We start from the raw sequence: 21196 nt of genomic DNA, 5'->3' as shown, positions 1-21196 counted from the left end.
TGGCTGGTGGTGATTTCTGTGGCCCCTATGGTGTTGAGGTGCTCTTCAAGGTCTTTTGGAACTGCACCCAGGGCGCCAATTACCACTGGCATTATTTTGGTCTTTTTCTGCCAAAGCCTTTCAATTTCAATTTGTAGATCTTTGTATTTGGTGATTTTTTTCTATTTCTTTTTCTTCTATTCTGCTATCCCCTGGTATTGCTATGTCCATTATTTTAACTTGTTTTTCTTTCTTCTCGACTACAGTTATATCTGGTGTATTGTGTGGCAGATGTTTGTCTGTTTGTAGTCGGACGTCCCATAATATTTTTACATCTTCATTTTCTTCAACTTTTTCAATTTTATGGTCCCACCAATGTTTGGCTACAGGTAGCTTGTATTTTTTGCAGATGTTCCAGTGTATCATCCCTGCTACCTTGTCATGCCTTTGTTTGTAGTCAGTCTGTGCGATCTTCTTACAACAGCTGATCAGGTGGTCCTCTGTTTCATCTGCTTCTTTACAAAGGCGGCACTTGCTGTTTGTTGTGGATTATTATTATTATTATTATTATTATTATTATTATTATTAATTTATATCCCCACTCTTCCTCCAAGGAGCCCAGAGCGGTGTACTATATACTTGAGTTTCTCCTCACAACAACCCTGTGAAGTAGGTTAGGCTGAGAGAGAAGTGACTGGCCCAGAGTCACCCAACTAGTATCATGGCTGAATGGGGATTTGAACTTGGGTCTCCCCGGTCCTTGTCCAGCACTCTAACCACTACACCATGCTGGCTCTCTCAATCAGAGATCAAAGACATCAAAGTGAATGTCAAATAGCATGGCAAATCAGTTAGAAGGAAAACATAGTGAGGTCGTTCCCACGACCAGGAGGGCAGGGTGGTGGGTGGCTGGTGGGGGGGGAAGCCTGGGTACACTCACCCACCCACCCCGACAAGCTATTGTTTGTTTTTGGTAGCACAGACCATTCTCCCAGAGGAGCAGCGCTGTGTGGAGCAGTGTGTTTTCTCCAATGTGTCCTGGCCTCCAGGAATCTCACAATGCAGTATGCTATATGCACAATGCATTGGGGGATTCCCTGAAGAGATGGGCACTTAGGCACCTGTCTGTGTGCAGCCAGGCTGGAAGCAGGCACACGAGCAGGTAGCCTGCATTAAGGCAGCACTCGCTCCTTTAACCTCGGCTACCAGCCGGGCTAAAAAGCTGGGCTAGGTGGCGCTGCCCTCTGGGATCCAATCTGATTCTGGCAGTTCTTACATGCAGCCTAACCCAGGCTGGGCTTCCCTAACCCAGGCTGGGCTTCCCTAGTCTGTGTTAGGCTGCTTGTGAGAACAGCCTCAGTATTACAAAGTTGTGGTTAAGCTCTTGGCTGCGATAAAATCCTTCAAAAAAGCTGACAAAAAGGGTTTGTATTCAAAAAAGAGGTAAGCACACAAAGCTGCCTTATATGAAGTCAGATCATTGGTCTAGCTAGGCCTGAATTTTAAAAAACTAACATGCATATTATATGCAGATCTTGCTTCCAGTGACCCAGGCTGATCAGCTCCATGACTACTTAGCTTCCGTACAGCAATTGGTTTTCTCATCCCATTCACTGGGCCCCCATCTAGACCAATGTTTTCTATTGACTGGCAGTGCTTCGAGGTCTCAGTTCCTGTGCCAAATGAAATTCCGACACCACCTTTAGCAGGAACATAGAGTCAGGCCACAATACAATCCTATCCTCCTGGAAGATCAGGTAGGGAGGGTCGCAGCAAAGTGCTCGAAGTTCACTAACTCTCCTAGCTGAAGAGATGGCTACCAGGAACACAGTTTTTAATGACAGCAGCTTTAGGCTACATGTTGCAAGCAGTTCCAAGGGTGGGGGGGCAACATTAACTTTGAGAGAACTAACTGCAAATCCCACAAAGGTAACAAACACGGGGATGCTGGGAACAAATTGAACAACCCTTTCAAAAATTTCTTAAAGACCGGGTCCACAAACAAACTCGAATAACTATAGTAAGCTGCAATGGCAGCTGAATGCACCCTGATTGATGCCTGTGCCTGTCCAGACTCTCTTAGAGCCAGGAGGTACTCCAAGATAGTCTGGACTGGGACCTGATCAGGAGCAAGGCCAGAGTTCCATGCGTACACACAGAATTTTTGCCACTTGCAGCATAGCAACGGCGGGTAGATGGTTTCCTCGCTGCTTCCAGCACCCTCTGGACTGGGCCTGAGACACAGGGATGTCAGATCTTCCACATTGTCAAATGCAGAGATTCTAGATCTGGATGTACGCTGCAGCCCTTGTCCATCATTAACAGCTTGGGACTCAGTGGCAGTTGTAGATAGGTGCGATTGGCTAACTGCAGGAGGGTGGCCTGCCTCAGCCACCATGGGGCCACCAGAATCGCCTTCGCCTTGTCCCTGCTTAGTTTCTTGAGCACCCTCTGGATTAAGAGAAACGGCGGGAAAGCGTATATGAACTCCTGCCCCCAGTGATGGAGGAAGGCATCGCCCAGGGATTGCTGGCCTATGCCACCCCTGCTGCATTGCTGTGCACACGTCCTATTGGCCTCCGAGGCAAACAGATCCAGGGAGGATGTTCCCCACCAGTGGAACACCTCCTTCAGTATTCTCCCTTCCAGGGACCACTAATGTGTGCTGACCTTCTGGCTGCTGAGTGCATCCACCAGAGTGTTCATAACACCCTCTATGTGCACAGCTGTTGGCCAAACTTCCCAGTCTGTGCACCAGGCCCATACCTCCAATGTTAGAAACATCAGACTGAGGGAGACTGTCCCCCACTAACAGTTCAGGTATGAGCAGGCGGTTGTGTTGTCAGTCAGGATGAGCACTGACCATCCCCTGATCCAATGGCAAAAAGTCTTCAGCGCCAGGAAGATGGCCATCAATTCTAGGTAATTGATATGTCTGCCCCTGAGGTGGTAGGGCCATTGGTCAGCCATAGTGAGATCCTTGAAGAAGGCCCCCCAGCCCGAGGTAGAGGCATTGGTCATTTAGTTTAGTTTAGTTTGGTTTAGTTTAGTTTAATTTAGTTTATTACTATCAATGATCAAAGATCAGCAATGCAATTTAAAACTTTACAGAAAAGTACAGATAAAAAAGAATACATAAAATAACAATAGTAATAATCAGAAGGAGAACAAATCCTATTTGCATATAAAGATAGCTGTTATCCAACATCCTAACCAAGCCAAGAATCTAGAAGACAGGACAGGAAATTAATTGCTGTCGAGTCCTAATAGCAATAGAGCAAAACTTAGCCACCTTATATGTAATGGAGGGAATTTTATCTGCAAGCAAAAAAGCAACATAAAATTAAGCCTGTCGTATGTCCTTATAGAATAAGCAACACAACAGAACATGTTGTACATTTTTAACATCCCCTAGACCACAAGGACAAAGTCTGTCACTCCTTGGGACCTTCAAAAATCTCCCAGAAAGCACTGCAGAGGGCAGTACATCATGTCTCGCCCTGAAAAAAAGCCCTTTGATGGCGGGGGTAGATTAAAGTTTGTAAATAAGATGAACCTCCAAAGGAAAATCAAGTCTCCTCCTGATATAGTCAGAAATAAGACTAAGGTCATTCTGATATTCTGTTCAGAATTCTTTGTTTCAACAGCTATACAGCCTGGTTATAACTTAACAGAGAAAGGTAATCTAGAGAGAGGCCCAGGGCTGAAATTTTATTCTGGACAGCTTGCATCCAAGATGACTGAGATCCATCAGCCAGGACCAGAGAGATCCAGCTTTGACGGGAAAAATTGATCTTAAGTCAATAAACTAAGATTAAGATCCATACCCTGGCTTCACTTCTTTGAATCCCCAATTCGAGTCTCAGCGGCATATTAGAAGAACATCTAGGGGCTCTAAGGACTGCCCTGGTGAATTTAGATTGCACAACTTCCAACGTCCTATAAGAAGGATACGGGCCAAGTTGGGCACCCTAAAGAAGATGATTCCTAGATTTGGCCACAAATAACCTTAAGGCAGCTGGTATAACCTCATCTTCCTTGGTACGAAAAAATCTCAAAATGGCAGCAGAACTGCTTTGTGCCAATTGAGCTACATGGTCCATGTGGGCCTTCCAAGACCCTCGGGCATGAAGAATCACACCAAGATACTTGTAGAGCCAGCATGGTGTAGTGGTTAGAGTGCTGGACTAGGATCAGGGAGACCCGAGTTCAAATCCCCATTTAGCCATGATACTTGCTGCATGACTGTGGACCAGTCACTTCTCTCTCAGCCTAACCTACTTCACAGGGTTGTTGTGAGGAGAAACGTAAGTATGTAGTACACAGTTCTAGCCTCCTTGGAGGAAGAGCGGGATATAAAATGTAAAAAATAAATTATAAATAAATAAATAAATAAATAAATGTTGACCTGGTTGAGTCACTGGTACTCAATGGACCAATGCAACACTCTAGGCCTTCTAGCAAAAACCATGACCTTAGACGTCTGATAGTTAATAATTAAATGATTATCCCTGCAATAGCAACCCAACTGCCTAAGAGCTCTCCTAAGCCCAACAGGGGTTCTAGCCATGATTGCTGCATCGGTTGCATAAAGAAGAAGTGAAATTCCAACTCCTGCAGTGGTTGGAGGATGAAACCCTGGATCCATTAAGTTGGCTGCTAAATAGTTAACATAAAGATTAAACAGTGAGGGTGTTAAGATACACCCCTGCCTAACTCCTTTGTTGGTAGAAATTGATTGAGACAGGGATCCTTTAGGGTTACATCTTACCCTTATGTTGGAATTTTCATGTAGGTGACACATTAAAAAGAGAAGCCATCTATCAATGTTAGTTTGAGCAAGCTTTTCCCATAAGGTGGACCTTGAAATAGAATCGAAAGCCGATTTAAAATCAATAAATGCAACATACAAGGAAAACCTGGGCTTGCTGCCATATTTATCAACTAAATGACGAAGGGTTAATACATGGTCTATAACTGAGCACCCTGATCTGAAACCGGCCTGTTCATCACCCAGTATGCCATGCTTTTCCATCCAGTCATGCAGTTTCCAAAGAAGGTGCTTGGCATAGAGCTTGCTCACAACACTTAATAAGGATATAGGGTGATAATTAGATGGAACATTCTTCTCCCCCTTCTTGAAAATGGGTAGAACAATTGCAGTACCCCAGTCATGAGGTATATGGCCAGTAGAGTCTATATAAGTAAAAAGAGCAGCAAGAACCAGTGCCCACCAGTCTACATTAGATTTAATAATTTCAGGAGATATAATATCAATACCAGGGCCCCTATCCACTTTCAAGCCATTTATAAGACTCACAGCCTCGGTCACAGTGACAGGAGGCCAATTAGGAAGAGAGCTGACATCAAACAACAGCACTGCTGGAGACAACTCCTCTGACCCATAAAGGGCTCTAAAGTGGGCCACCCAGGCCACCATGGGAATCTGACAGTTAAGACATAGACGAGCATAATGATGGTCATTAACAATTTGCCAAAAAAGAGTAGAATTTGTCCCCTTGGCTGTCCCCATAAGGCACTTCCATGAAGTTCTCCCTTTAAAAAAAAAACTTTAAGAAGGCCTTTATATTTTCTCTTCGCTACCACCAAACTCACTGCTGTTACACTCTGAGTGTCCAATTGAAACAATCTGAAGGTAGTCATCAATTACTTTTTGGCGGACAGACAGACTCCTGGATCTAGCCCAGGATAAGGAATGAGTCCTGTCTGACTGAGATGGTCCTGTACATACTGAATCAAGGTGGTATAATTATTTAAAACTGAGGGGCCTATAGCAGCACCCAAAAGCTCCTCACGGGTACTCATCATCCTATCAGACCATAGCAACTTATGCATTGACTGTGCCCACTTAACATTCCACCTAACTCGCACTCCACCTGTTTCCAAAGAGATATCAATAGGAAAGTGGTCCTCAAGATGAATCCTTCCAGATGGTACAGTAAGCTTTAAAATCAGGGGGAGATGATCACTATCAGGTCTCGGCATGACTGTCAACTGTTTCACCCAATTGGTTATAGTGTCAGAAATAAGCCAGTAATAGATAGTAGACTCCACCCTGACCAATAGGTGAATTCTGCTGGGCGGTCACCTTTAATTACTCCGTTAAGAATATACAAATTATTGCAGTTGGCCAACAGGCTGGCCAGATTGCACTTCACATCCTTGGCCAGCCTAGAGGGGGGAAAGGAATTACCAATATCATCTAGAGGGACAGCGTTAAAAGCCCTATGTAGAGTGACATCATCCTGCCACATTCTAGCATTGAAATCACCTCCTATAAGAAGGTGTGCCAAGAGATAAGTTCCCAAACAGCCCTCTATAAAGCTTTGTAACTCATGCCATAGTTGTTTTATCTGTGAATGCTTAAGCATAGGAGGTAAATAAATATTAATCAGAATAACTTGGGTGAGCCCAAATTGCAAAAGAACTGCCAGAACCCAATAGGCATGAAAGGGCAGGGGGGTTATATTTGCTTGCATAGAGGTGGTAATCATTACAGCCAAACCACCTTTTGCCCTGCCACCTTTCTAACTCGAAGAAGCATGAGTACATAACACATGAAAGCCATCAAAAGCAATATCATCCAAAGCCCAGGTCTCTTGGAGTATCAAAATATCGAACCCCAAGAGAGCAAATATGGCATCCTGGAAGGAAGCCCCCAACTAAGCTCTCAGGAGTTTTTACTCCCGTTTGGTCTAATTATCTTCATTATAGGAACACAGGAAACTGCCATATACTGAGTCAGACCATTGGTCTATCTAGCTCAGTATTGTCTTCACAGACTGGCAGCAGCTTCTCCAAGGTTGCAGGCAGGAATTTCTCTCAGCCCTATCTTGGAGAAGCCAGGGAGGGAACTTGAAACCTTCTGCTCATCCCCTGAGGGGAATATCTTGCAATGCTCACACATCAAGTCTCCCATTCATATGCGACCAGGGCAGACCCTGCTTAGCTATGGGGACAAGCCATGCTTGCTTCCACAAGACCAGCTCTCCTCTTCATTCATTATCAATATGAAGACTGGAATGCATGCAGAGCTTTGCTTCCCCCCTCCGAGAGGAGGGGAGTCTGGGGAGATTCCAGGCTTGAGAAAGTCTGGAGGACTCTGGACAACCCCCCCCCCCCGGGAGAGACCTTTCTGCTTCAAGCAACAGGCTGAACGGGAGAGGTTTCCACCAGCCTCGTTAAGGATGACCTTGAAATATATATTCCTATCTACTTTCTTCTAATAAATCTCTGAGATGACTACAGCTGTGAGTTTGTCAGATCTATGGCTTTTTTATTGTCAATTTTTGCTTATTTTCTGCTATCTTCTATTTTTGAATCTTTCCATGGACTTCGTTAGAGAGCTCAGCACTCCAATGTTATCAGCTTTCAGTTTTACTATGAAGAATTTTTTAAAACGTTTGAGGTTCCAGCAATTACTTATTTTATCTTGCTCTCTAATCCACTCGTACCATTCGTTGGGGATGACTATGGATTTCATATATTCTGAGAACCCCTCTTGAACTTTTCAGCAGCAATGTATATGTAAATCCTCTGGGTCGTCAGGAATATTCAAGAATGTCCCGATAACCCTTCTGGGGAATATCTCCCATTCAGCTAAATGATTCTTACCAAAGATTGTGGAATTAAGGCAAGATCGAACCTGAACAGTAATGTAAGCGTATGAGATTTAAATGATTTTAGTCCTGAAAAAAAGATCAAATCTACAGCTTGTATAGGAAAGGACAGAATCTGGGAGAGCAAAGTTCTAATTCTGGCCTTAGTGTTCCAACGCTGATAATATATTGAATTTTGGCAAATATCCAAAATAATATATCTTGGTTGATATATAGACTGGGAAATTTCTTGCTTATATCTTGATAAGTATTTACCGATGACATCGAGATAGTATTCTCCTGATAGATGATGGAACACTCCATTGGCATCGCTGGATTGATTGTTAGAGATTGCACTCCTGTTTGAGTATGAGCATCTGCAACTTGTTTACCACCCTGAGAGTATGAAAACCTATCACCATCAGCATTGCTCATTAAAACGAAATTTGTTAACTTTTTCATTTCTGTATCTAAGAAATCCATTTTAATTGGTATTTTGGAAAAACATTGGAATAAATATATCAAGGTCTCCATGATATGTTTAGGCATTTTTAAAGAAGTGTCCTCGTCAGCTCCAGATAAAGTTGTTTCCCTTAAAGGACTAGAGAGTGAATTTGCTGAGTCATCCATAGGTTGAGATAAAAAATCCGTCGCACCATTTAAGTTGGAATGGGAGTTGGATAATTTATTACAGAAACAATTCAGTTCTTGACAAGTCCTCGTTGTACTCCACCTCTGACCCACAACTGACTTATCAGAGTTCTACGCCACCCCGACATTCACTGCGTTTTCTACATTCAAAGTACTTATAGACTGAGATGGTAAATAGAAAGAGTCTATCTTTGGTTGTGCAGCAGTGCTGTCTATTTTAGAAGATTTATGAGCTCTGCCAGAGTCTTGTATAATTTTCTCTGAAAACTTGGTTTGTTTGGCTTGTCTGACTTGTTTAATTGACTTCTTAGGTTGTTTCCTCCCCATTACTGCCAATCTGCAATCTGATAATACTCCTTCCAAATCCTCCTTACGTCCCTTACAAAAACCTTGAGAGGGTCCTTCAATGATATAAACGCCCAGAAAAGGGAAAGAGAAGTCTTTTAGTAAATTAAAAAGTTAAAAGGCGAAAAAACCTAAAGAGTGGAGGAGCTCAGAAAAACACAACCTGCTACCGTCAAAGCTAAGCTCCTCCCCCCGGTGTCAGTTGTTATTGACAGACTTGGAGAACGTTGCTGAAAAGGCACACCTTCCGTCAGGTGCACCAACGTCATCCACCACCATACCGACGCGGTCACGTTCCATGGAGGCCGCAGACACTTGTCCCGACGATGGCGGTGGGGATTGAAATTATCCAAAAACCACGCCTGGAAAGGACGCATGTGGAAGTGGGCTAGAGGCAGCACTGCTGTGGACGATGCCATATGGCCCAAGAACCTCTGCACCAACCTGGCCTTGTGACACTTCCGGTGGCAAAAATGTAGTGCCGCTTCCCTGAGGTTGATCACCCTGTGTGGAGCAAGGTATCCCCTTCCTGCCCTGGAGTCTAAAAGGGTGCCTAGGAATTCCAGCCTCTGAGATGGTTCTAGCTTTGACTTTTTGAAATTTACTTCTAGGCCTAGAGACTGAAGCAGCCGAAGGGTGAGGCGCACATGCTTTGTGAGATGGCCGCGGGAGCTGGCCACCAGCAGCCAGTTGTTGATATACGGGAAGACTATCACCCCTTGCAGCCTGAGATGCACTGCCACCACCACCATACACTTTGTAAAGACTCGAGGGGTGGACGCCAAGCCAAACGGGAGGACCTTGTACTGGTAAGTACGTCCGCCCACTCGAAATCTCAGGTACTGACGATGGTAGTGTGTAGTTGACAGATGGAAATACGCATCCTTTAGATCGACAGAAGCGAACCAAGCAGTTTTAGTTTTGTAGCTTGTTTCTTTTTAGTAGCTTGTCTCTTTTTAAATTGCAATTATTTTAAATTCTAGCCTTTTCACAATTGCTGTCATATTTGCAATCACCTCTATCAACATGTAACTTTTCTCCAGTATTATCTTCATTTAATGTGTAATTTTATGCTGGTCTCTGACCATAACAAAGCTTGAACTGAACTGAACTGAACTGAACTGAAGGTGAAGAATAGTTGGGATCGTGAACATGCGAAATCGCTGGTACTGCACCAAGAAGCTGACCTCCCTCAGGTCTAAGATGGGTCTGAGGCCTCCATCCCACTTGGGGATGGTGAAGTACTTTGAATAAAACCCCCTGTCCAAGTCTGAATGGATCTCTTTGATGGCTCCTTTCTGAAGCAAAACGGTGATTTCTTCCAGCAATATCGGGGAAAGGCTGGTTTTCTTGATCCCCGAAAAAGGAGGCAACGAAAGGAAGTCTATGCGGTAGCCATTGCGAATAATAGCTAGCACCCAGGCATCGGATGTGATAGCTGCCCAAGTGATGCCCCTGTGGTGATGGGGAAGTTGAAACAATCGAACATGTTTTGCTTTATTGCTCCTTTTATAGGGACTTACGTTTAGAACTAATATCTCCACTGTTGGCTCGTTTCCCAGGAAATTCGCCTAGCCAACAAGTGGCTTTCCTGCTTGAGGACAGCATACCTGCCATTACTCGGAAAGTGGCGGGCTTTTGTGCAGCAGCTCGAAGAGTGCGCCAGTTTTTAATTAACAGTCCCAGTGCTGCTCTATAACCTTTCAGTTATAATATTGTTGATGGGTTAGACTGTTGACTTGTTTGTTTGTTTTTAATTATTCATATTTTAATTGTATTGTCCCCGTCCCCCCCGTTGTGCTGGTCATAGACCGTAATAAACTTTGATTGATTGAGCTGCCCAAGTGTTGTAATGGCTTGACAGCCTGGAAGCCCCAGAGTCATTGTCTCTTGGAGTAAGAGAGCTTGGACTTGGGAAAGCATGGCTTGTAGGCGTTTGCTCCCATGCCCTTATGCTGCTGATACTTGTTACTGTTGTGACGTAAAGAGTCATTTTGACTGGTAGCCAGACTGGTAGGCTGGAGGCTTATACTGGCCTTGGCGTTGCCATGGCTGCTGCCTAGTTGACACGGCTGAAGAAGAGGAGGCAGAGTAAGATATGCCCATAGATTGTGCTGTGGATCTGAGTTTTTGCACTCGCTCCAGTGTGTCATCTGTCTGCTGCCCAAAAAGTGCCTCTCCGTCAAATGGCAAGTCTTCTATATGGGATCGGGCCTCCTGAGAAAGGAACGTTGCACGGAGCCAGGCATGTCTCCTCAAGGAGACAGCTGCCGCCATCATTCTGGATCCCCCATCTGCACAGTGGTGCGCAGAATGGAACTGTTGCTTCACCACCCTGGAGCCCTCCTGGAGAAGGGTAGTGGCAGCCTCTCTCTGGAGTTGGCCAAGAAATGGGGTGAGCTTCTCTAAAATGAAATGCTGATATCTAGCCCAGTAGGCTTGATGGTTCGCCACTCTAAGCAATAAACTGGACGTAGAATAAAGGCGTCTCCCCACAGCATCCAGTTTCTTGCCCTCCCTGTCCAAAGGGGCTGTCAAAAGACATTGCCTGGATCTCGTTGGGGCCAACTCCACCACTACAGAATTTGGGGTCAGATGTCTGGAGAGTTATTGCGCTTTCTGTTGCTTCACTTCATACATGCCCTACATGCACTTCGAGGTGGGGGCGACCGAGGCAGGCTTCTCCCAAGCTGCCTTGATAATTTGGGCAATGGTAGGAATTAAAGGGAGAGCTACTATTCCCGAGGTCTGAGGCTGAATCAGTTCAAAGATGGAATCTGGAGCTGTTGCACCCTGTTCAGAGATGTCCAGACCAAGAGAGCTCGCCATGTGGAGCAGCTGTTCTGCATAGTGTTTCATCTCCACAAAGGAAGAGCCATCCACCCCTGGAATCTCTGTCTCACTGTCCACTGCCTCGGCCTCTGGGGTAACTGGTGGTTGCAGTTCCATCTCATCCACCGGCATCTCTACCGCTACCACTGGGGTAGCTAATGGTAGCGGAGAATGTGTGTCTCCCGTAGATGCAACTGGTGGCACGGGGGGCACTCCCCATGGCTGTGGGTACCGAGGGGTACCCCCAAGAATATCGGGGACTGGTGAAGCGTGAGCTTTCGCCGGTTGCCTCTTCTTTTGCTTCTTGTGGCATCTGTCTGGGCCAGATGACGACTCAGATCTAGACTCAGTGTGTTCTCTTCCTATTCCCCTGCCCCTTGCGACCTGGGTAGTCTCCAAGATGTCCTTTCACAGGACGGAAAGTGGGCAGATGGCTGTAATAGCTCAAAGGCTCCACATCCCCATAGTAACCCATCATCCAATGAGGAGGGCGTCTGTCCCTCTCAAAGTAGTATGGGTCATAATTCCACCTGTCATAAGGCAGGCGATAGTGCTTCTTTTGGTCCTGAGGTTTGTGGGGCAACTCCTCCAAGGAGGTAGTAGAGGGTTCAGGTGAATAAGGATCTACATGCTCCTCCAACAAAGAATCAGGCTCTGGTTGGGGTTCAAGAGGGGCTTCAGAGTCCGAGGAGACCCCATATTGCGAGTGGATAGGTGATAAATAGATTGGGCTGGGAGAGAGGGAGCATGGCACATGTTTTTTCTTCCTTTTACATTTCTTGGGAGCGTGCTCCTCCGCCCGCTTCTCTTTAGAGTCCCCTCTACTCTCGGTGTCCGCGGAGTTTTTTCTCTTCTTCTTGTTAGGCACTCGCTCCTGTGGTTCGAGACCTGTATTCAAGCCTGAGCCACTCACCCCCAATGTACACAATACAGAAGTGGAGGACTCCTTCTGGTCCTTCGATACCAAGATCTGCTTCTTTGGGACCGAGGGCGGGGCTGAGTGAGTAGACTTCATTGCAGGAAGGCTCAGCAGGGTGCTCAGTGGAGTGGCTGTTACTTGGTTTGGTCCCGAGGCTGATACCGATGCCGCAACTTGCATAGGCTCACCCTGCACAGCAACGGGGGGTAAGCCTGGCAGAGGCGGTGGTAAGCCCAGCAGGGGTGGCTGTAGTGGGAGCGAAATCACTGCTACTAGGGTGGTACTCTCAATGGTGGTTTGTGGCTCCTGCTCCAATACGGGCTCTGGGGGAAGAGATGGCACAGGCACCAGTCCGTCAGACATAGTCTGGTGCCCAGTCCATGGGCTACCTCCTGCTGCCGCCGAACTCGCCTGAAGTGCCTGCTCCCACATAAGAGCTCCTAGGTGGGACGCTCTGTTGCGTCGGGCCTGTTTAGTGAATCCCCTGCAGATGGAGCAGGTATTCACCCTATGGGTTTCCCCAAGGCAGGCAAGGTACTTAGAGTGGCCATCCGAGGTGGGGATCTTTGCTGCACAGTCAATACAGCACTTGAAAGTTATTTTAGGTGCTGTGGCCATAAGAGACAATGTCCTGTGGGCCCGCCAAAGCGGGAGGGGGGATTAATTGCAAGAAAACAAAACGCAAAATGGATGGTTAGAAGTATATATCAGAGGAAAAGGACAGAATAAAAGGAGTAAAGGAAAAAACAAAAGAGGTATGAGGTATGTTCACTGCGTTTATTCGGTGAAGGCAGAGGAAAGCTCTCAGATCCTGCTCTAGCGGCGGACAATGAAAAACTGAGGTAGAGTGGGGATTATCCTACAGGGGGACTGGGTCTTCCCGCTCTTCTTTCCTTATTTGGTGAATCTTTGGAAGGCTCCAGAACTTGGCTGTGCACAGGCGCATAACCCAAGTGTGATGAACAGAGACCACGAAGAAGAACATAATGTTCTCTTTTGTGCAAATTCTCCCCTTTACCAGCATTATCCATAGTCTGAATTATATCGACATAAAGTTTAATACTAACAATGGTTATCTTTAAGTGGGTTTGCAAATCAGCTTTGTAAGCCTGGTTACAAAGCTTTTTAAGTCTGGCATACAGTGAATGATTAGCTTTAGCATTGGTACAGATGTAATATTATGCCATGGTTGACACAGACAAAAGAATGCGGCGGGAGTGGGGGGGGGGGAGAATTCTCACAGAAGTGAATCCACAAGACACTCTTGATTCTTAGCCATGGTCTTAGCACTCTTGATTCTTAGCCATCAGGAAATGCTGTAAGGTTATTCACACAACCAACATAGGTGAGAATTGGGGAGGGCTGGCAGTGAGGCAGATTCCTACCTGCCTCCGTGCACGTGAGCATGAGGCCTTCCCTTACACTGCTGCTCACACTGGATCTGGAAGACTTCTTCCTCTGGCATCCCACAATGCACTGTGCAAGGAGCACAGCGCATGTTGCTGGGCGCTCCTGTTGCCCAGCTCTATGGACACTCAGGCTCCAGGTCTACCTCACTTTAATCTTGGGTAAAAAAAAAACCCAGGCTACCTGGTCAAAGAGTTGGCACTTCACATGACCAGCCCTACCCATAGGGCTGGTCATGCAAATGACCTTTGTGTCTACACCAGGTCTTATTCTGGGTATGTCTCATTTATTTCAATAAGTGGCTTGTCACAAAAATGGCATATTTCTAAGTAATTTGCAATTATTTTTTGTATTTTATTTATATATATCCTATTAATAGGTATGAACCATTCAACTCTAAAAACAGTCAAAAAGTGAAATCTTAAAACAACCATAGCATCCAATATAAATTTAAATATAAGAAAAATGTAAACAATGTCAGAAACAAAAGAAAAGTTTTCATTTTATAGAAAACAGATAGTATGAAATGCTCATGTATATACTTGTATGGAAGATAATTTCATACAGCTGCTGAACTGTATGGAAGTTCAGCCCCCCCTCCCCGGGGCAAAAGGGCCCCCTGGTCCAAAGAAGGGGGGGCGAGATTTGGCCATCAGCATTTCAAAATAATGGCAGGAGATCCAACAAGTGTTATATTAATTCTTATTCTTTATACTACTTCCATGCCAGTTAGTTGTTATCTTTGCTCATTCACATATATCAGAGAAATGAAAAATGGCATCAATGTTACCATCATAAGTCACATAAGGTACTTGGAATCCTTTGCCACTATTTCCTTCATTTGATTTGAACTGAATCCACAATTTTCGTGATCTGGAGGTGAATGCTATAGGTCTCTCATAAGTCTGGCAAGTTTCATAAGTGGTAATTGATGTGGGTGAAGCTGCAAAATAAAAATAAATAGATTTTGAAAAAAGTAATTTTTACTTTCCCAAAAAGTGCCAAATATCTCATACCTTTTCATTTTCAGTATATAAGCAGTGTGGAGCCAGTTTGGTATAGTGGTTAGACTGTAATGGACTATGACTGAGGAGACCCAAGTTCAAATTCCCATTTAGCCATGAAACGCACTGGGTGATGCTGGGCCTGTCATTTATCCTTCAGCCTAACCTACTTCACAGCCTTGGAGGAACAGTAGGATATAAATGTAATAAATAAATAAAAGTGATTCATTGAATCATTTAGCCCAAGGCTGTTTAGAACTGGTAGCAGTTTTACATGGTCTTAGGAAGGGGTCTTACCTAACCTTCATACCTAAGATCTTTTTGACTGGAGATGCTGGGGACAAAACCTGGGATCTTCTGTATGCAAAGCATGTGCTCTGCTACAAAGCTAAGGCACACCCACAATTCAAGAGTTGCTCTAATCCACAGCTGTACATCCTTGATAAGGGATGAAGAACAGACAAACAAGTTAAGCCAGCTGGCCTATTTATGACCAAACAGGGGCGTAAGGTCCACTGGGCAATAGGGGACAACTGCCCGCAGGCCAAGAGGGTCAGAAGGTCCCACAAGGCTCTACAGACCCATGGCCAGGGTGTATTGCCCCCCCCAACATTTCTCTTCCCCTCCCCCCAGCTGCGTGACTCCCAATCATGGCCAGCGAGCTGTTTCTCCTTTTTCAGGCAGGAGGATGATGGCGACTGCTGAGAAAGGAAAGGGTTAAACCAGCCCAGCAGCAGCTGTCTTTGATTGGTCCTCCCTGAGTTGTGTTCCTCCCCCGCTTGGCGATTCAGTGCAGAGTTGGTGAGGGAGCAGGGAGGAAGCATGGCCACAAGGGCAAAGGAAAGTCAAACAACACATATCTGTTTTTTTCCTGTAAATGTGATTTCTTTCCTCAGAAGCTAATGTGTGTTTTTCTCCTTCCCACATTCATGAACAGTGTGTTAGTGTATGTGTGTGTGTGAGAGAGAGAGATCCCATCTCCAAATGAAAGCCTCCCTTGGTGTGTCTCTTCCCCAAGCTCTTGTTTGTGCTGGTATGAGAGATTTTTAACTTTTAAAAAATGATTTAAAATGATTGAGTTCTTTCCAATAAGTCCTGACCCATGTGATCTTCCCCTTGGAACTTGCAATGAGTTGTTTTCTTCTCTGTAGAAAGGAAAGCAGGAAATAAGAGAGCAAGTGGGGTCAAGTTTATTGGCTGGTCAGTGGTGGTGGTTGTTAAATATATATTCAATTGTTTTTCAACCAAACAAGTTCTCAGAATTGTATACATAGCAGAGAAAGAGAGATATTTTAGACATTAAAAAATAATTTTCAAACCTCTCAGAAGTATGCATTGAGTTATTTTCAATGCTTCTTATTTCCTATGTCTGGAACACTGTTCCCTCTAAGGTTGTGCACATGCATGCACTCACAAGTTTTTTTTAATGTTCGCTCAGTTAATTCTAGATCCCACTCAGGTTGAATCAGGAAGACCTCACTCTGAATGCACATGTGCACACACTGCTTTGATACAGCCACCCAGAACAAAACTCATTCCACACAGAGATGAAAAAAATTACAGGGAGCACTGGTCTGGAAGCTTAGGGCTACCTCTGACATGGCTGATTTTGTTTCCCTTGGTGTACATATTTTGCCAGCTCTCAAAAGTAAAGTCCTTTTTTACTTCACCTCATATTGTATCCAGTCTCCCTGCAGCAGCTTTGATAAGTCTGTGTGTGTGTGTGTGTGTGTGTGTGTGTGTGAGAGAGAGAGAGAGAGCGAGAGCGAGAGAGAGAGAGAGAGCGAGAGAGAGTGCACAAATGGGAAAATAGGGATAGGAACATTGCTAGAGTTGTATGTATGCATATATCAGATCACAGTTATTTGTTAAAAATGTTTCTGAGCTAAGGAAATATGCATGCACAAGTAGTATGTGTGTGAAAGTGTATGCATACTATATATGTAGAGGGTGTAATATATCCATAGAAGGGAAAGAAAGGGCATGCTAAGAATCTTGTTTTCATCATGTCTTTACAGTTTTTCTGCAAAACCTATATGGGGGAGGGGGGAAACAAAGAAGATGGGGGCAAGGGGGGCCATCTTCATTTTTTGTCTCTAGGCCCAAGAACGATCTGTACCCAAAACAGTGAATTTCGGGTGATTCGGATCCAAACCGAATCACCCCCGAAGAGCCCCAAATAATTTCGGATCTGAAATGAATCACCCCTGTTTCGGATCCGAAATATTCGGATGTTTCGGACCTCCATTTTGTGGCCTTCTTCCCCCCCTCCATTTTGAGCAATGACGTCTATTTGAATTTCCCGCCTTTTTGCCTCCCATTGACTTCAATGCAAAAAGGTCTGATGTGACGTCTGCTTGAATTTCGGGTCCCAGGGGCAAAATAGTGGGGTGGGGTGGTAGTGCCTAATGGGTGGAGGCTACCACCCAAATTGCAGATGGATTGGGCAAAGGGCTGATTTTTGGTGAATTTTTGTAGTGTCTTTGGGGCAGATTGGGGGCATAACATGGGATCTGGGCCAAAAGAGTGGGGTGGGGTGGTAGTGCCTAATGGGTGGAGGCTACCACCCCAATTGCAGAGTGATTGGGCAGAGGGCTGATTTTTGGTGAATTGTTGAAGTTTAAGCGTCTTTAAGGTTTTCCCCCATTAGGTATAATGGAGGGTGTATTGCTCCACGTCAGGGGGAAAGGGGTGGCCTAGAGCAGTGTGGGGTTGGTGGTAGTGCCGGGTAGGGGCAAGGAAGCTACCTGAATTTTTTCAAAGGATTTGGGCAGAGGGCTGATTTTTGGTGAATTGTTGAACTTTACGTGTCTTTAAGGTTTTTCCTCATAAGGTATAATGGAGCTAGGGATGTGCAAAAAATGTCGGGCACAGAACGATCTGTACCTGAAATGAGCAATTTCGGGTGATTCGGGGCTGAACGAATCACCCCCGATGTCCCCCGATATTTTTCGGGCACGAGCCGAATCACCCGAATTTCGGGCCCGAAAAATTCGGGTGATTCGGTTCATGGTTGATTTTGGGGGATTTGTTGAAGTTTTAGTGACTTTGGAGAAGTTCGGGGGCATAGCATGGGATCTGGGCAAAAGGAGTGGGGTGGGGTGGTAGTGCCTAATGGGTGCAGGCTACCACCCCAATTTCAGGGGGATTGGGCAAAGGGCTGATTTTGGGGAAATTTCTGAAATTTTCATGTCTTTGGGGCAGATTGGGACAGAAAGTGGGGCCTGGGGCAAAATAGTGGGGTGGGGTGGTAGTGCCTAATGGGTGGAGTCTACCACCCCAATTTCAGGGGGATTGGACAAAGGGCTGATTTTTTGAGAATTTTTGAAGTTTTAGTGACTTTGGGGCAGTTTGGGGCAGAAAGTGGATCTAAAACTTCAAAAAATCCCCCAAAATCAACCATGAACCGAATCACCCGAATTTTTCGGGCCCGAAAATTTTTTTGCCCCTGGGACCCGTTTTTTAATCCAAATCGATTCCGATTCGGATTCAGATTAATTCGGATCTGATTCGAATCAGGGGTGATTCGGATGGGCCATATTCAGATACAAAACAGAACAGAGGTGTTTCAGTTCAGATCCGAATCGAAACACCGAAAATCCAAATTGCACACCCCTACACTCCAACCTTGCTACACCACTGGGACCCAATATCCCTAGGCTAGAGTATCTCCTTCATCACCACATAGAGTCAACCTCAAAGACACCAGGCATTTGTGTTGTCTTGGACCAATGTCCCTCAGTTGAGGAACGGACCTACCTGCTTAACTGTCTCTTTCAGATTGTTTTGGGGTGGAAGTAGGATTGGGCAATGGTCAATGGTCGTCTAGCCTTATTGCATAGCTGGAGGCTACAGATAAGTAGTGTTATCATAGTGTTATATGAGTAGTGTTGTTCAGTCAATAAACAGTGACTGAAAGTAGGATCGAAATAATTCCACAATAGTCATATGGTAGGCAACAGTTCTAGGATACACAAAAGAGGTCAGAAATCTAGAGCAGTAGCTATTTTAGACAGCATCCTAAGAGCTGCAGAATTTTAGTAAAGTAGTTCTTTATTCCACACTCCAATCTCATGTTTCCATCATTTTCTGAGTTTTCAGCAGCAAATATTATAGCCATCTTTGCACAGCATATACAGCCACTAAAAGTATTTATGCAGCTGCTGCAAGGTTTAGGAACCTTCAGAATTTCTTGTGGCACTGAAATAGGCTCCATGTTTTCCTGGCAAGGCTGAGGACCCTTGGCAAATTGTCCTCCATGGGTGCCTTCCCACCTTGGCAGAGCCCAAGCGTGTAATTCTGCTGCCATCACCATGTAAAGGTTCACAGAGTAGCAGCAGGCCTGTCTGAAGGCTCTTGGCAGTTGCCCAATGATGCTGATCTCTGATGCTATCGTGACTTCTAAGTTGTGACAGAGATGATCCCTAGGAAGTTTCATGGCTTTTCTAGGACAGAAGAACAACTTACCACTTTTCCTCATTACTAAAGCATCACCACACTCATCCTCAATTGGAAGGAATATCTCTGGAACCACTATCAGAATCCGCCTCTTTGGGGGTGGGCTTATATTCCAAATGCATTCAACATTAGCTGGGTAATCTCCAGGGTAGTTGGGGGACTCAATGTAACCTGTGTAATCTCCAAGTTCCCCACCACATTGTTGATCTATGGAAAAAGAATGATAAGAGAATGGAGCTAGGAAATCAGTGGGCTGCCTTGCTCATTTTTCAGTTCCCTATTTGTAAAATGGGAAGAATCATGACCTACCTTGCAGTGTTCCAATAATTAAAAAGATGTAGCCTGAAAAACACTTTGTGTGCTGAGTGCTGCCCAAATTATGTTTGAATAACAATGACATCTCTGAATACCTCCCTAACCTGTGTCATTACCTGCATGTATACACATGTTTTATTCCTATGTAAATCTGCAGATTTAATTGATTAATTGGTTGAAGCTGCTGTTATGATTAATTGACCATGATTAGTCTACTTTTGTTCCTCATGGATCTTTGTGTCTGTTAAACTATTGGTTTTCTTCATTATTTCCCCTTTCTTTTCATTAGAGTGAAGAGGACAATTATTTAATAATAATAATAATAATAATAATAATAATAATAATAATAAATTGTTATAATTGTTGTTATTAAAATACTTGTATATGTCTATCCAACAAAAAGGTTCTCAAAGCGAAAGTTCTCATAGCAAAAGAAATGCATACAAATGTGTGTTATAAAGGCATCCTTTCAAGCAGAAGTGGCTCCTTTTGTGTCCTAAAGCAACCAGATCCTGTTCCAGTTAAAACTGGATGTCCTTGGAGGACATCCCACAATGTCATTTCACACTGAAAATTTTCACACACACACACACACACACACACACACACACACACACACACACACACACACACCCAATCCAAAGCGGTATTTTGTTCCTGAAATGATTTTTGGAAACTGACATTTCAGGCCAGGGGAGTCCTTAGATAGCCCTGGTGGGCTGGAGGGCCTGAGACAAATCAGCCAGTGCAGGGCCCCATTCCAGTTAATTGTAATGGCAGTAACAAGAGTGGGGCCCAGGCAGTCACCCTGCTTGCAGTCACCCTAACGACAACCCTAGGGGCAAATCATTACTTCAGGGGAGTGATTTTTTTAAAAACATGAAAATGGTGCATAGCAATAGCACTTACATTTATATACCGCTTTATAGCCGGAGCTCTCTAAGCGGTTTACAATGATTTAGCATATTGCCCCCAACATTTCTGGGTACTCATTTTACCGACCTCAGAAGGATGGAAGGCTGAGTCAACCTTGAGCCCCTGTTCAGGATCGAACTTGTAACCTTCTGGTTACAGGGCGGAAGTTTTACCACTGCGCCACCAGGGGCTCATGAGGAAAGACTGAAACCACACACCTTGGACCTAGAGTTGTCTTCTGTGCAACTATTTTTGACAAAAACAAAAAACAAAACAGGTGCTTGGAAACACACCCCTATACAGTAGCATGCATTCATGTGCATGCCCAATTCGGCCGTGAGTCTGAGTGTTTAGTTTAATTCTGTGCTGTGCCATTGTTCACTCCAGAGTTGCTATTCAAGCATTTCTATATCACCTTTGAGAAGTTTATACAGCAAGTCATTACTTTCCAGATGGCCTATGACCATGTGATCATGCTTAAGCATAGCAATCTAGGGCACCCTGGGGTGGCCCTTCCATAAGGCAAAGTGGGGTGGGGGTGAAAGGAGGGGTGCAGGGGGCGGCAAGTGGCAGTCCCTGCACAGGTGCCATCCCATGGGCTTCCCTGCTGCCCCCAGAATTATCACCCCACTAGGGCATGCTGTTCATTTCCCCCTCCTTACCCTGCTGGGGCATGCCTCATCTTTCCCCAATTCTACCTCCATGAGAGTTAGGAATTGCCTGGTTTGGTGTGTAGTCTAAGAGAGCTCACT

General features: G+C 44.9%; 1 protein-coding gene and 1 long non-coding RNA gene across 11 annotated transcripts in view; one reads left to right on the top strand and one right to left on the bottom strand.

Moving 5' to 3' along the window:
- LOC128326981 (uncharacterized) overlaps positions 1 to 10433 on the top strand; it is a 43006-nt gene extending 32573 nt beyond the window's left edge. Inside the window, exons 2-3 of the long non-coding RNA XR_008308380.1 lie at positions 9206 to 9403; positions 10157 to 10433. This is a non-coding gene — a long non-coding RNA (uncharacterized LOC128326981). The remainder of the gene's footprint in view (positions 1 to 9205; positions 9404 to 10156) is intronic.
- Positions 1 to 21196, bottom strand: part of SCUBE1 (signal peptide, CUB domain and EGF like domain containing 1) — a 514482-nt gene that overhangs the window by 31097 nt on the left and 462189 nt on the right. For all 10 annotated transcript variants that reach the window (XR_008308378.1, XR_008308379.1, XR_008308377.1 and 7 more), the window contains 2 exons: positions 19224 to 19421; positions 14543 to 14695 (listed from right to left, as the gene is read on the bottom strand). Coding sequence is in view for 7 of the 10 variants with exons in the window: in XM_053254957.1 (XP_053110932.1) it covers positions 14543 to 14695; positions 19224 to 19421 (351 nt within the window). In the remaining 3 variants the exon portion in view is untranslated. The remainder of the gene's footprint in view (positions 1 to 14542; positions 14696 to 19223; positions 19422 to 21196) is intronic.

Source organism: Hemicordylus capensis, chromosome 5 (assembly GCF_027244095.1).
Source record: "Hemicordylus capensis ecotype Gifberg chromosome 5, rHemCap1.1.pri, whole genome shotgun sequence".
Lineage (NCBI taxonomy): Eukaryota > Metazoa > Chordata > Lepidosauria > Squamata > Cordylidae > Hemicordylus > Hemicordylus capensis.
This window is presented reverse-complemented; position numbering and strand designations above follow the sequence as displayed.